A 13694-nucleotide genomic window follows, 5' to 3' on the forward strand; every position below is an offset into this window, starting at 1 on the left:
CCAAGTGAGTGTGAATTGATGCGAGGCTCCAGGAAAGTGCTGCCATCTGCGCTTTGAGAACTGCTATCGGGTCCTTAGGTATAATATGGTCGACGTCTTCTCCGGACATATTGACAGCTCATAGGGAATATCGTCCACGTAACTCAGTTACGTGATGAATGCGAAGCCTTTGAACCCATCTGGAGAATTGGCCATGGCACATTCACATGAGTTGCAGTTCCATCGTCGGCTGCTGAAATTTGATCACCAAGGGAAAGGGGGTGTCCACACGAGCGGGCAGTCCCCAGGAAATGTACAACATTGCCTTGATCTTCATTGTCTTCACCATCACTTTCATAAGAGGATGAGGATGAAGAAGATGGAGAGGAGGGTGTCCTCTTTCTCGCCTTTTTCTTCTCTTGCTTTTTGTCATCCCTCTTTGAAGTATGGTGTGGAGAAGTATGCGATGGTCTTCTCCGTTTGGGAGGCGATGGAGAGCGTTTAGCCTGCCGTCTTCGTGGAGCCATCTCCGTCGAGGTGGCGGGAGACTCACTTCTTTCTCGTTCCTTCGGTGGAGGCTCTTGAATTCTCCTTTGAGAAGGAGATGCGTCATCAAGGAGCAAATTTCTGAGCCCTTCATAGGGATCCTCTTCTTCTTCCTGAATCGGAGAGAGGCCTCTTTTGGAAGTCTCGCAAGGAGGCTTTCTAAGTGCTCTCTCGTCATGGTGGGGAGCTTGGAGAATCCCATGAGCACGAAGCTGCCGTTGCACTTCACTTTGGAGGGATGGATTGGCCATGGCTTGTTGAAGTCTAGAAACAAGATAGTTAACAAGCATCGGGGCATCATTAGTAGCTTCCTCATTAGCAAAATCAAAGTTATCAACATTAATTTCACTCTCTTTACTATTGTCAGCCATTCTAACAACTTTTTAGGTGTACTTTGGCACTTCAAGCCCTAGTTGCTACTCCTCTTTACCCCTTTAGAAAAAGCACTCAAGCTACTGTACCCGTGGCTCGAATACCATTAATTGCAAGGAATAGAAGAGAGGGTCGTTCAACACCAAAACAGCACCGGCTCCTGTCAAGCTTCTAATAGCTCAATAGTGGTTAAGCCGTAGGCAAGCCTCGTAGGACTCCACTATTAAGACCATAGCTCTCGACGGTGATGCCCCGTTAATTGCACAAAGGCAGCTGCACTGCAAGGCTGAAAAATCCCTATTCTACTTACTCACATGCAATTAATAGTACCAACCATTTATAGCTAGCTTGATGACCTCCCATCTTGAGCAAGAATAGAGAAACCTTGTGCTCTGATACCAATGTTACATTTAATGGTCTAGTAACTTGTGTGTAGCGGAAAATAGCATGAACATAGTGAGCATTTCATTAGAATAGCTTCCTAATGAGAATAACAAGAGTGCTTGGGTGGAGAGAGCAACAAAAAGCATAACACCTAGTTAGATAGCATAAACTATTCTTCAAGAGAGAGAAATTAAGCAATTGACAACAATTGAAGACTGGATTTGCATGGAGCCGGTCCCCCCTCCAAAAGGCTTTGTATTATGGTTTCTCCCATCAAGAGAGGCATTTTACAATACAATTCTTTGTGTTCCTTCAATACTAGCTAGTGCAATGAAGATGGAACTTTATGCACTAAGCAAAACACTTATCAAACACAACATCAATTCCCTCACGGTCTCAGACCCAAGACCTCACACACCTTCGAAGATGGTGAGAGCTAGCGGGGTATGAGAGTAGATTGAGAGGAAGGAGGAGTATTCTTACGAGAAAGATGTACATATCCTCACATAATCACTCATATTAGCATAGCTTAGCTTAGTAATTAGCATGGTAGAGGATATGAGCATGCATTGAAGCTTGGCTCTTGGTTGGATTTGCATCACAAAGCCAAGAGTTGTTGGTGTAGGCATCCCTTCTCACAAGGTTGGAGTAGATGGTAAGTTTTCCATTAAAGCTTGAGAAGGAGAGAAAGTCTTCTTTGCTTCACACATGAGATTGTGTGAGTGTGTGTGTGATAATGCCTTGCAAAAATCAGCCCCCTCTCTCTCTTGGTCGACCCCCCTTGCTAAATGCTCATGCTACAACCCTATTGGACCTCCCCAGGCCTAGCCAATAGAAATTAAGCAGCATAAGTGATAGCCTTCTGACATGTGTCCCCCTTTCCCCTTTTGTGAGAGCTTTAGGTAATTAATAAATGCAACTAAACTCTCATTGGACCCCTTTGCCTCCTGGCCAATAGGAATCAAGCAAGCCATTGGGCTGCTGAATGCTCATTGGTCCCCTTGGGAGACTGTCCAATAGTCTTCTAGAGAGCTTAATTCTTATTGGTTCTTTTATTAAGTGTTTTTAAATTAATTAAACTAGATTTACTCTAGCCTAATTCTCATTGGTCCACCTCCATGGCCATCTAGCTTAGGGAGCTGACATGTGTCCCTCTTTCCCCTTGTGTACAAACCAAGCTTGTGAGTGTGTGTGGGTGTTTCTCTCTCATCCCCTACTTCTTGGGCTCTCCCTTCTATGTAGGGCTTGACAAAGACTTTTTGCGACACACACAAAGCATCCAATTCCCCTAATGTTTGACCTTTGGACACAACCTTTGAATTTTGGAACCTTAGCATTTTGGAAGTCTTAATGGGCTGAACCTTAAGGTCTTTTGAGCCCATTGTTGCACATAGCTCTTTTGCAGATGGGCCCCCCTTTGGATCCCTACTGTGGCCGGTCTGCTAGCTTAACCAATATTCTAGCTTTTTCTCCCCTGTCACTTCCCCATATTAAATGATCAGTTTAACATGAGAAAATCATTTAGGAGAATTAGATATTGATTATTATGACAACATAACTACACATAGGGGAGAGAGAGAGCAGTGTGTGATGTGCAGATTATCACTCCTAGCACCACACTGTACATAGAGTGAAAACCTGTTGACAGGTTCTCAATGAGGCATCCCCCCAACATAAATCGAGTGCCCCCTCTTCTGCGCTTGACCTGTAATGCATCTGTGAACAGATAGATGCAAAAGGGGAAGATTTCCATGGCTGCCAAAAGCTGCGTATCGCTGAGAACGCAGCAAATCAGCCCTATAAACACGCATCTGATGCCTTCCAATGCTGAAAATGCTCCTTGGTCCTAGGTAAAGTCATGGGAAGCTCAAAAATGGAGAGAAATGGCTGAAAATCAGAGTTATTAGCCTCCAAAACTGCTCCAAAAAGTCAGTTACGTGTTCAGTTTTCCCAGACTTGGTAAATTGGCCAAAAAGTGCCACTTGGCACTCGTACATGCAATTTCCCCGCATTGGGCTTCCCGCTTAAAAATCTCTTAACTGGTGCTTCAGTTGACTTTGCAGCAGAGTAATAAAATGTTACCCTAATAAAATGTTACCCTTGTCATACCGGAGTGAATGACGCGAACACATTTCATGGCCCAAAATAGCAGTTCCCTAATTTTTAGGAGATGCTTCCGTTGGGCTCCCATTGGTCATCTGACCATCAATGCCCCCTGGGACCGCATCCAAAAATGCAATGTAGCCGAGCTGTCGGGTACTTTCCTTTGGTGACCCCACCTTGACATTGTACCTTTATTGAGTTCACTTCCTAGTATCCACCAACTTGCTAAGTGCGACGGGGGGACCTACATGATCTTGAACTGAGCCTAGGCATCCTTTTACTATACGAATTCTAGTACCGACCAACTTCCTGTCTGTGGGTGAAACTACCGTTCACATTGGCCATACAATGTCCAACCATTCACAACTTCAAAAAGAGGGTCTCAAAATTAAAACAAAAATCATTGGAAAGAAACCAACAACTAAGGTTAGCAATTGCCACGTCCTCGTGACAGTGGGACATGACTTTCTACCGTGACATTATGTCGCAATGGCCTAGTGACACAAAGTCTACCATGCATCTTCATAAAACCGTCTCTGAGCAGGTAGTGCTCATGACGTTGCCCATCTTGCAATTGTTCAAAGATCCTTGCAAAATCTTCATCAGTAGCATACTGTTCCTTCATGTCGTCAAGCTCATGATGATAAAGAATTGACACGGCTGAAATTTGTGGCTTCCTTGATAACGCATCAGCCACCACATTCTTCTTGCCTTCCACATGCATAAACTTGAAGTGGAACATAGAAAGAATGTTTGCCCATCGCATATGCTTTTTGGATAACTTTGACTATGTCAAGAAGTATTGCAAGGTCTGATGATTTGTCTAGACAACAAAATTAGCACCTAGCAGGTAGTTCTTCCAGCTAGAGAGTGCATGAATGACGGCCAAAATCTCTTTCTCGTAGATTTGCATAGTCTTCTCTGGCCCTTGCAAGATTCTTCTCTCATAAGCTACTACTACTTCCATTATGCATCAACACTGCTCCGATGCTATTGCCACACACGTCATGCCGCAAATGACTTCCTCAGATCTGGTAAAACAATTACGGTATCTGAAGTCAACTTTTCCTTTAAGAGACTGAAAGCTAAAATCTCTTTTTGGGTCCATCTGAAAGTGACCTCTTTCTTTTGGAAAGCGTGAAGAGGTGAAGCTATCTTTGCAAAATTCTTGATGAACCTTCTATAGTATGAGCACAATCCCAAGAAGCTTCGGACATTGTGCACAGCCTTTAAGTCTGGCCATGTCTTAATAGCTTCATCCTTTGCGGGATCCATTCGAACACCATCCTTTGACACTATGTGGCTAAGAAAGTGAATCTTCCAAGAAAAACTCACTTTTCTTAGGATTGAGATAAGTTTGTTACTGCGCAGCTCTTCGAACACAATGGTGAAGTGACGCCTATGCTCCTATTCATTCTTCGAATAGACTATCATGTCATCAAAGAATGTGCCAACAAACTTCTGATGCGAGCGGAAAATCCGGTCCATCATCCTATTGAACGTAGCAGGAGCATATGTAAGACCAAATGGCATCACTAGACCAGTCTCCTTTGTTCACAGCTTGTGGGGATACTACTAGAGACAGATATGCTAGACTAGCCCTTGAGTCTTCCAAACAGTTAGCTCTTCAGGGGGACACTTCATGCTGGTATGCATAGATGACATCATGGTTTCAGATGCATGGCTTCACCATGGTGGACAGGCTGCCCCCTTTTCATTACTCTCTTTAGACACCCTCGATGTCTCTTACACGGGTGGAGATTACTAGACTCATTCCTCAGGACCTGATCCAACTGGATACTAGGAGGACATGGATAGAGCCGCCACAGGAGTTGGGCATGAAGATGGCTTTCTATAGAGAGCACCTTCTCCACCTCACAGGAGATGGGTTTGTGATTCGAACCAGCTACATGGATACACATGTCTCATGGTTTGCGGTGTGCCATTGGTCAGATACACACATCCTCGCATCAGCTGGACTGGTAGATTTAGAGGGATATCAGCAGACAGCAGGATATGCCGCTTATGCCGCAACATTACATATGTCATTGCACAGTGTACTATGAGATTCGGGGCCGTTTCCACCGCTTATTCAGAGAGGGTTTCAGTCCCTTCTCTAGGGTCATGAGTTATGAGGATAAGAGATGTCTTGGGCTATATCTACTTGAGTTACACAGATATAGAGACCCTTTATTGGGGAGAGCTAGAGAGAGACAGTCCCAGAGACGGACTACAGATTTATTTTCACTAGAGCCAGAGGAGCAGTCATCACTGCAGAGCTCGGCCCACACTCATTCAACCACTACCAACACTGTCAATTTAGAGTATTAGAGTCAAAGGATCCCTCAATTTGAAGAGTCTCTGTAGCACTAAATACATATAAGCAAATCTGGTCTTTGAGGGTCACACCATATCAAGTGTACTGTGGCTCCTGAAGATAGCTAAAGCTTGATGTTTCTTGTGGAAAAAGGTGGTCATCTTAGTGGCATCTGTAACAATAGGCAATACCCAAGGCAACTTGCCTATATCCTCCATAAGTAAGTCAAGACAATGCGCAGCACATGGAGTCCAAGAAATCCGAGGGTAAGCTGCCTCGACCATTTCACCCATAAGTTTACAATTTGAGGCATTGTCAGTCACAACCTGTACCACATTATCCTTCCCAACCTCATCAATAGCTTTCTTGATGTGACCAAAGATAAACTCACCACTGATGTGCTCTCCGGCCATGCTGCATCCACAGCGCACAAGAAGTATGTGCCAAGACAAGACGACACAAGAATATTAATGATGTGCCGCCTACGAACATCACTCCAGCCATCTGATATGACAAGACGACACAAGAATATTAATGATGTGCCGCCTACGAACATCACTCCAGCCATCTGATATGATGGTGCACCCAAACTGCTGCCAACCGGCCTTGATCGGGACCAAAGCCTTATCTATCAAAGCCTTCTGCTCATCAAGCATTGTAGTGCGCATCTTCTTATACTCCACCCCTGACCATGAATCTGTGTGACCAACATCAGCTATAGCCCGGACCATCCTCTTCCATTGCTCAGTCCTCAAAACATTAAAGGAGATGTTGCACTCAATGAGAGTACGCGCAATCTCCATCTCAGCCACCTTTTGACGCTCCTTCACCCAAGAGAGAGAGTTCACACACGAAGGCAAGGTGCTTTGCCTACGTGCATCCATATCACCTCGATCTTCCTCCTCCTGCACAACTCGAGCCCTCTTTCTACTAGAACCAGCAGTGGGATGATCCTCTTGAACCTCGGAAGATGAACCACCAAAATCCCCAATAAGAGCATCATGAAGAGCATCCTGTGTGTGCTGGCTACCTGTATTTTTTTTTGGTGTTGGTACTTCGAGAAAATTCTCCGCAATCAGCTTGTCCCTAATATCCTGTGGAACCTTTTTGCACCCTCCACAATTGTTGGTCGTGCCAATGCCCGTCAGATGCTTGACGACACGAGAAATTGTACTCGTGAGCTCAAAATTACAGTACTTGCATTGCCATCGTCGAGTGCCGGAACCCGCCTGGCCTGGAGTGTTGATAATGCGGATGACATTGGTATGCTCCTTCCAGTACGGGTTGCATGGCTTAGGCATGATGAATCTGTCGCAAACAATAAGACACACGCGACATGAGTGAGACAAAGAGACAGAGAGACAGAGAGGGGGAGCCCCGGAGCCTGCAATAAGAACTTGGAGAAGAGAGAGAGAGAGAGAGAGAGAGAGAGAGAGAGAGAGAGAGAGAGAGAGAGAGAGAGAGAGAGAGAGAGACTTTACCTGCACAGTGACACTTTGTTTCTCTGCAGAGATAATTGACAGCGTTACTGGTTTTCTGCAACCCAATGCAAGCGCCTAAAAAATAAGGCCAAAAAACTCGTCGCCTGGGCCTAGCGAAACCCTCAGGCTGGAAAGGGGACAGAATTTTTTTAAAAAAAAAACCAGCACCATACGGATCGATCCGTGCGGTACGGATCCGTACAGATCACCCGTACGGTACGGAAAGGATCCGGACGTACGTGTTGATCCTACCTTGCTCTAACACTACTTGTTTTAAATCACTCAAAGCTAAAAATTGCATTATTTGGGTGTTTTTATGCCTCCCGTTCCGCGCCATTCCCGTTTGGACCCCTCCCCGTTCCCCTGTTCCGCAGGGAGGCCCGTCGCCGTTCCCGTTTTGCGTTCCGAGTAACTCTAGTCTACAAAGCCATGCAAAGCAATAGGGTAAGTGAGGGATCAAGAAATCTTGATCTTCTTTGACGACTGTGTCAAGGCCAACAATATTTTATCAAGGATGGCCACTTAGTTGGGAGAGATCCTGAGGAAATGGGACTGCCACACTGGCGGAGCCACAGAATGTGGTTGAAGTGACAACTTTGATAGGCAAACTCTATTTGCATGTTCAAGGGTATGTTCGATAGGAGAACTTTAACATCGTGCCTTCGAAGGGTGGTGATGTTTTCCTGGGGATGCTATGGCACCATAAGAACCATGTGATAGAGCATCCTCAAGCTCGAAAGATCATGTTAAAAAATGCAAGGACCTTGTCATTGATGTAAAGCTCAAAGGGAGGTGAAAATCATGTTAAAGAGGCTAAAGACCTTTTCATTGATGTGAAACTCAAAGATGAGTTTAGTGCCGTTGTATCTCCAACTGCAATAAAAAAAACACATATTTTTGCTTGATCTCTATTGGAGAGAGGAATCCAAATTTCATATGAGTGTACCTAATTCAGAGTCTGGGCGTTTGAATTTTCTCAAGTCTCATGAAGATTGATTTCGAAGAGTCTCGGCGAGATTCCTCTTCAGCAACCAGAGACCATATACTCAGGACTCTCGTCTAGCCCACCAGCACAGCAGGAAGAGTTATGAGCCAAGTGGACAAGCTTTTGGCCATGGGTTTTATCCAACCAGGTTCTTTTCTGTCGAAAAGACAGCCACGACATCCTCCGGATCGTATAAGTTTGTAGTAATGATTTATTGATCTTACCAAATGCTCTTGCAGCATTCACCAGGATAATGGACATGATGTTTTAGAGAGCACATGAAGTCTGAGGCACATACTTTGACCATATCATTGTTTTCTCCAAGTCCGAGACCGAGCATTGAGGGCATTAGCGTACGTATTACGGACATTGAAATGCCGAGGCTAGTTATCAATGGGAAGAAGAACGAGTTCTTCATGCGAGAGATACATTTCTTGGGACACCATATATCTCCTAAGGGTATTTGTATGGATCCAGCTAAGGTTGAGGCTGTTCGGAATTGCCCTCATTCGCGGAATGTGCATTAAGTGTGTAGATACAAGAGTATATGGACAAGATGCTTCATGCTTATGTTTTCCATTGTCAACCTTATTGGCAGTGTTACCTTCTGCAAATTGACCTCAATTACAACGATACTAAACACTCGCTACCCTACTATGCCTCTCCGTCTTTGCCTGCCCTTCTTGTCCCCTCTACAAAAAGGAAGAAAGCTCACATGAACATAGGAGAACTAACTTCCTTAGAAACAATACTCTACAGACCCCGCTGAGCAATAATATCTTAAGCTCCTGATAACAAAGAGGCAAACACATACTCTATCAAAACCTCACAAATCAAAACTCGAGCAAATAAAAGAGCCACAATACTTATACTTGCACTTGGACCATGCCCTCATAAAATCAAAAACTTGAGCAAATAAAAGAGCCCCAATATTTAAACTTGTGCTTGTCCTAACCAAATTGTTGTATCGAACTGTAAACCAGATACCTGAACAATCCCAGCATCACACAAGTTCTTCAATGCCATCAAGTATTTTGTTTCTCCAATATGGTCTAGATATCGACGGCAAAATGCCAAGGTAGAGAATTTTTTGTCAATGGTAGCAAGAAGTTGTTTTGCACGTGGCAGCCTTAATGGCACATGACCCACATCAAAATTCTTCATGTAATGACTGCACTCCAAGTCTTCCCTGACATAACCTTTACCTATTCGCATAAAGAGCACAAGAAGCGACATGAGCTTTCTTACAATCAATCCATGAGCCATTAAACTTCCAAAGGATACTTAATTTCAAAGCAGACCTGTAGATGCAAATGTCTCAATGGCAAAAAACTCCCCTTCCTCCATCTTTGTTTGTTCACCACCTTTAACAATTGGAACAGATTTCGATGCATGGATCTGATAGGGGCCAATACTGTGGCCATTCAAGTTCCTTACACTTTTCACTGCACAAGACCAAAACTTTGAAGATAACTGCTTAGCAGTGTTCAATGAATCATTCAAAGATATAACATCAGACTTACTGCCATTTGACGCTTCAAAACTAGGAAAACAAATACAGAGGATATTCAAGTTTCAAACACCCTTTACTGCACAACCTAAATGTTACAGAGAATCGGAGGACTCCAACAACATAATTAGCAGATTGTTATTATGCAGCCTTGGATAACTTCTTCAAGCTAACAGACAGACTTTTTCAATGAGCATAATTAGCAGATTGTTATTATGCAGCCTTGGATAACTTCTTCAAGCTAACAGACAGACTTTTTCAATGAACAGTAACATAAGGTTTCATGACCAGAGGTTTGTCTGGCAAGCTCTTAGTCTATCTGCAAACTTCCAATCAGTTGTGAATCTCACAAAATTGACTTTAAAATTTAAACAAATATTTGGAACTTGACCGAGCGAAAATGCAGAGCAGATAGCACTACATTTACCATCATTAAGCAAGCACACCTTGAAAATTTTTGCCATTTATCTCAACCTCATAGGACTCCATGACCTCTTGAATGGCCGCCCCAATATCCCCAAGCCTAACATCAATGCCTGCTTCCTGCAATCACAAATTATCATGAACAGCAGTGCAAAAACGAAAGCTCTTTGTCCATGAGTCCATCTACAATTTTAAGAACCCAAAAATTGCCACAGGGCAATAAAATTCATACTCGAATGCCTGTATTCGTGGCTTCTCTAGATGCTTCCAACAAAGGATCAAACATAGGATTGAATGCCACAGTGAAGGCACAGTCAATAATGCGACCTGCAACACAGTTTGGCCTTCAAGCTGCTAATAGATCCACATTTGAATATGTACTTAATTACCTTCTATGTGAGTTCCAAAATCAAGTTTCATCACATCATCATACTGAAGTACAGTTTTGTCCCCTCCATTGGGAGTCCAGTGAGCTGCAACCCTGTTGGGATCAACAGAAATTGAATGAGCCATTTTGGCTATTCGAGTAGCCAGTTTAAACAACGAAAACACAGTTGCTATGTGCTTCAGCTATTCAACAGGCCATATCTGACATCACAGTGCAACTCTATCGGTTGATTTAAAGATGTGTCTACATGTAAATTCTTAAAATCAGTCACTGCAAATTCATACTTACCAATTCAACGAGCAACCAGTAGGAAAGGCAATGCCAGCTCGCAGCCCATTTTCCGCAATCAGTTTGCGCACCATGTTTTCAAGTGTCTCACAAATATCAACCATGGCTAACCCTGGCTTTACATACTTTCTAATGTATTTCCTCACCTGCAAGTCATCACACAGAGAATGGATCCTCCCATCAAAAGCAAATGAATGCTGTTTTTTCAGGCGATAGATCTAGTAAAGCTTTAAATTATAAACCATAGCACAAGCCTACCTGTCTATGCACCTCTGCAGCTTGCCGCACATCATTATACAGAGGCTTTTCTAGCCTCTCTTGCTCTCTTTTTTCCTCTGAAGTCGTTCTCCACAAATTACTGCAGGCAACCAAACATAATTTTTTTTTGAGAGTGGGTTGGGCAGAAGTTTTGGAGACTGCAAGATGTTTTAATCAGCAACAACGAACATACTCATTTTTGTATTCTTGAACTTCTCCTTCAGGGAAGTCTCCAGAAGGGAAAAGATCCTTGACAGGTATTGATGATGGATCAGTCTGTTCCAGTGGTTCCTTTTTTTTCCTGTGAATTGTCAGATAACAGCATGTATTGAGTACCGATAGTTAATAAAGATAGTGCCAACCAGAGTGAAACAACAGACTACTTGGCTCAGTCTTACTTGTTTTTGCTCTTTTTCTTCTTCTTCTTTGTAGAATCTGCACACAAATTCCAAAACTTAAAATAACCGCACAAGCAGCTCAAAAATTAGAAAAAAAACAAACAAACAAACAAATTGTTTCATGTGGTGCTGATCATCCTCCATTTCACTGGGCTGTGCACATGTTACGAATAGGATCTCGCAGCAATACTAGAATACTAAATCCTGAATAAACTTGCTTATTTTGTTTGTTTGTGTGTGTGTGTGTGTGTATGTGTGTGTGTGTGTGTGTGTGTGTGTGTGAGAGAGAGAGAGAGAGAGAGAGAGAGAGAGAGAGAGAGAGAGATGAAATGAAATGAAATGTTATATTAACGTCTTCAAAAGGCCAAAGTGACCTATGAGACCAGGAAGTTGCAATTTGGTGGATCATATACAAAGTCAGAGTAACAAAATAACAACATAACAAAAAAAAAAACTATGGAACCCTAAGCCGCTCTATGTGAACTAAGCATGAACTAAGCAAAGTAAGCAGCTGGCTGGGATAGCTAAATAGCTAAATTACAACAGATCCAGCATCGGTAGCTAGCGAATCTTATCAATATCCTCCATGGTCAGTAGTCTGACCGCGTGTCGTGTATGCCTGGCCAAAGTGATCCGAATCCTCTGATGCAACCTCCGTTGATGCTGTGTAGTCCTCTGCAGTCGTGGGCGTCTAGATCTCCCCAACTCAATCGCTCAGTCCATCAGTGTGTCTCTGGTGCGAGACAAATGTGAGCTCTGCTGTGGTAGTAGCTCCTCCGGCTGTCCAGTGTCTGCTCTAAAGAAATCTGTGATCCGTCTCTGAGACTGGCTAGCCTCTCCTCTCATCACGCTCTCCCTATGTCTGCGCAGCTCGAGCAAAAACAAACCCAGGCATCTCTGATCTTCGTACCCCATAACTATGGAGAGTGGTCCAAAACCCTCACTCAACAAGCAATGGAAGCGACCTCTTATCTCGTAGTAGACAGGGCAGCAGCATGTGTGGTGCAACTCTGTCTCAGGCTCCATGTCACACAAGGGCCATGTCCTGGCCTCTGCTGGTACTCCGCTGTATCTCCTAGTCTCAATCCGCTGCTAGTGTGAAGATGTGCGTATCTGGCCAATAGTACATCATATCCCAGGAGACAGGTGGGTGTCCATGTATCTGGGTCTCATCACAAAACCGTCCTCTGTAAGTTGGCGAAGATGCTCTCTATAGAAAGCCATCTTCGTGCCAAGCTCCTGTGCTGGCTGTATCCATGTCCTCTTGGTGTCTAGCTAAGTCAAGTCTTGGCGGATGCCATGAGTTCTTTTACCTCTTCGTCCATATTATCTTTGTCTTTAAGGCCGCAAATTCTCACATGTAAAGCGCGCACACGTCTTCTTTGCTCCTTCTCTAGTGTACGATTAATAATAGTGGGTGTGGACGTGGACGTTATTTCCTTGCCTTTTCCTTTCTTGGCAACCTCGATCCATTTCTCGGCTTCATCCGCCTTCTGTTGAGTCTTTGTAATAACATCCACCCAAGAAGTCCTCATTTCTTTGTGCTACTCTTCTCCCTCTTTGAAAGCTTGTACTTGCTCCTTGATCGTGTTGAGTTCTTCTATTACTGAGGGTTGCATGTAAGGTGCAGCGGACGTGAATGTTGAACTTTGCTCAAGATGAGTGCTCCGAACTGTGCTCAAGGGTTCATTTTACTTACGAAAGGGAGAGCCTTTCGTTCCTTTAGTGAGAGAGTGCAATGGACACAAACAAAGTGGTGAACACTGTGAATGAAGGTGCTAAGATTGAGAGATAGAGAGAGAAGAATACGACACCAAGAATGTTGTCAAACCCTCCTCCAAAGGCCCCACTCTCTATGGCGAGAGCGGTCTACTATTGATTGCACAAATCTCTACAATGCTTGGACTTGCCGACGATGTCAAGGACGATGAGGATGACGACGAGACGGGCTGAAATCTGAAAATGCGAAGGGCTGAAATTTGCAAATCTTTATCTGCTAAATTCTGACTCTATGTCGATGACGACGATACGACGACGATGCGCTGAAATCGCAGACGCTGAAATCGCCGTTTTCCGGGCTGAATCTGCAAACTTCGCGGGATCTGACCGTGCGGTGAGGATCTGCTGCGGGAAGGTGAGATCTGCGAGGTTCGGGGGTCGTTCTGTTGTGCCTAAGTGCTGAAAACTGAAAACGCTGATGCCTTTAACTATTCCGTCGCGAAGGATTTGCAAAACTCTAGGATGGTACACTGATCCAAAAAC

General features: G+C 44.0%; 1 protein-coding gene across 1 annotated transcript in view; it reads right to left on the reverse strand.

Moving 5' to 3' along the window:
- The window catches only part of LOC147445102 (methionine aminopeptidase 2B-like), a 142657-nt gene that overhangs the window by 19650 nt on the left and 109313 nt on the right, over positions 1-13694 (reverse strand). The window contains exons 3-11 of the mRNA XM_086527581.1: positions 11433-11469; positions 11228-11335; positions 11035-11134; positions 10777-10922; positions 10490-10581; positions 10333-10427; positions 10124-10220; positions 9469-9612; positions 9155-9372 (exon numbers count right to left, since the gene is read on the reverse strand). Of these exons, the coding sequence (XP_086383707.1) occupies positions 9155-9372; positions 9469-9612; positions 10124-10220; positions 10333-10427; positions 10490-10581; positions 10777-10922; positions 11035-11134; positions 11228-11335; positions 11433-11469 (1037 nt within the window). The remainder of the gene's footprint in view (positions 1-9154; positions 9373-9468; positions 9613-10123; positions 10221-10332; positions 10428-10489; positions 10582-10776; positions 10923-11034; positions 11135-11227; positions 11336-11432; positions 11470-13694) is intronic.

The sequence above is a fragment of the Adiantum capillus-veneris genome, chromosome 13 (assembly GCF_014529385.1).
Source record: "Adiantum capillus-veneris isolate H3 chromosome 13, ASM1452938v2, whole genome shotgun sequence".
NCBI classification, from domain to species: domain Eukaryota; kingdom Viridiplantae; phylum Streptophyta; class Polypodiopsida; order Polypodiales; family Pteridaceae; genus Adiantum; species Adiantum capillus-veneris.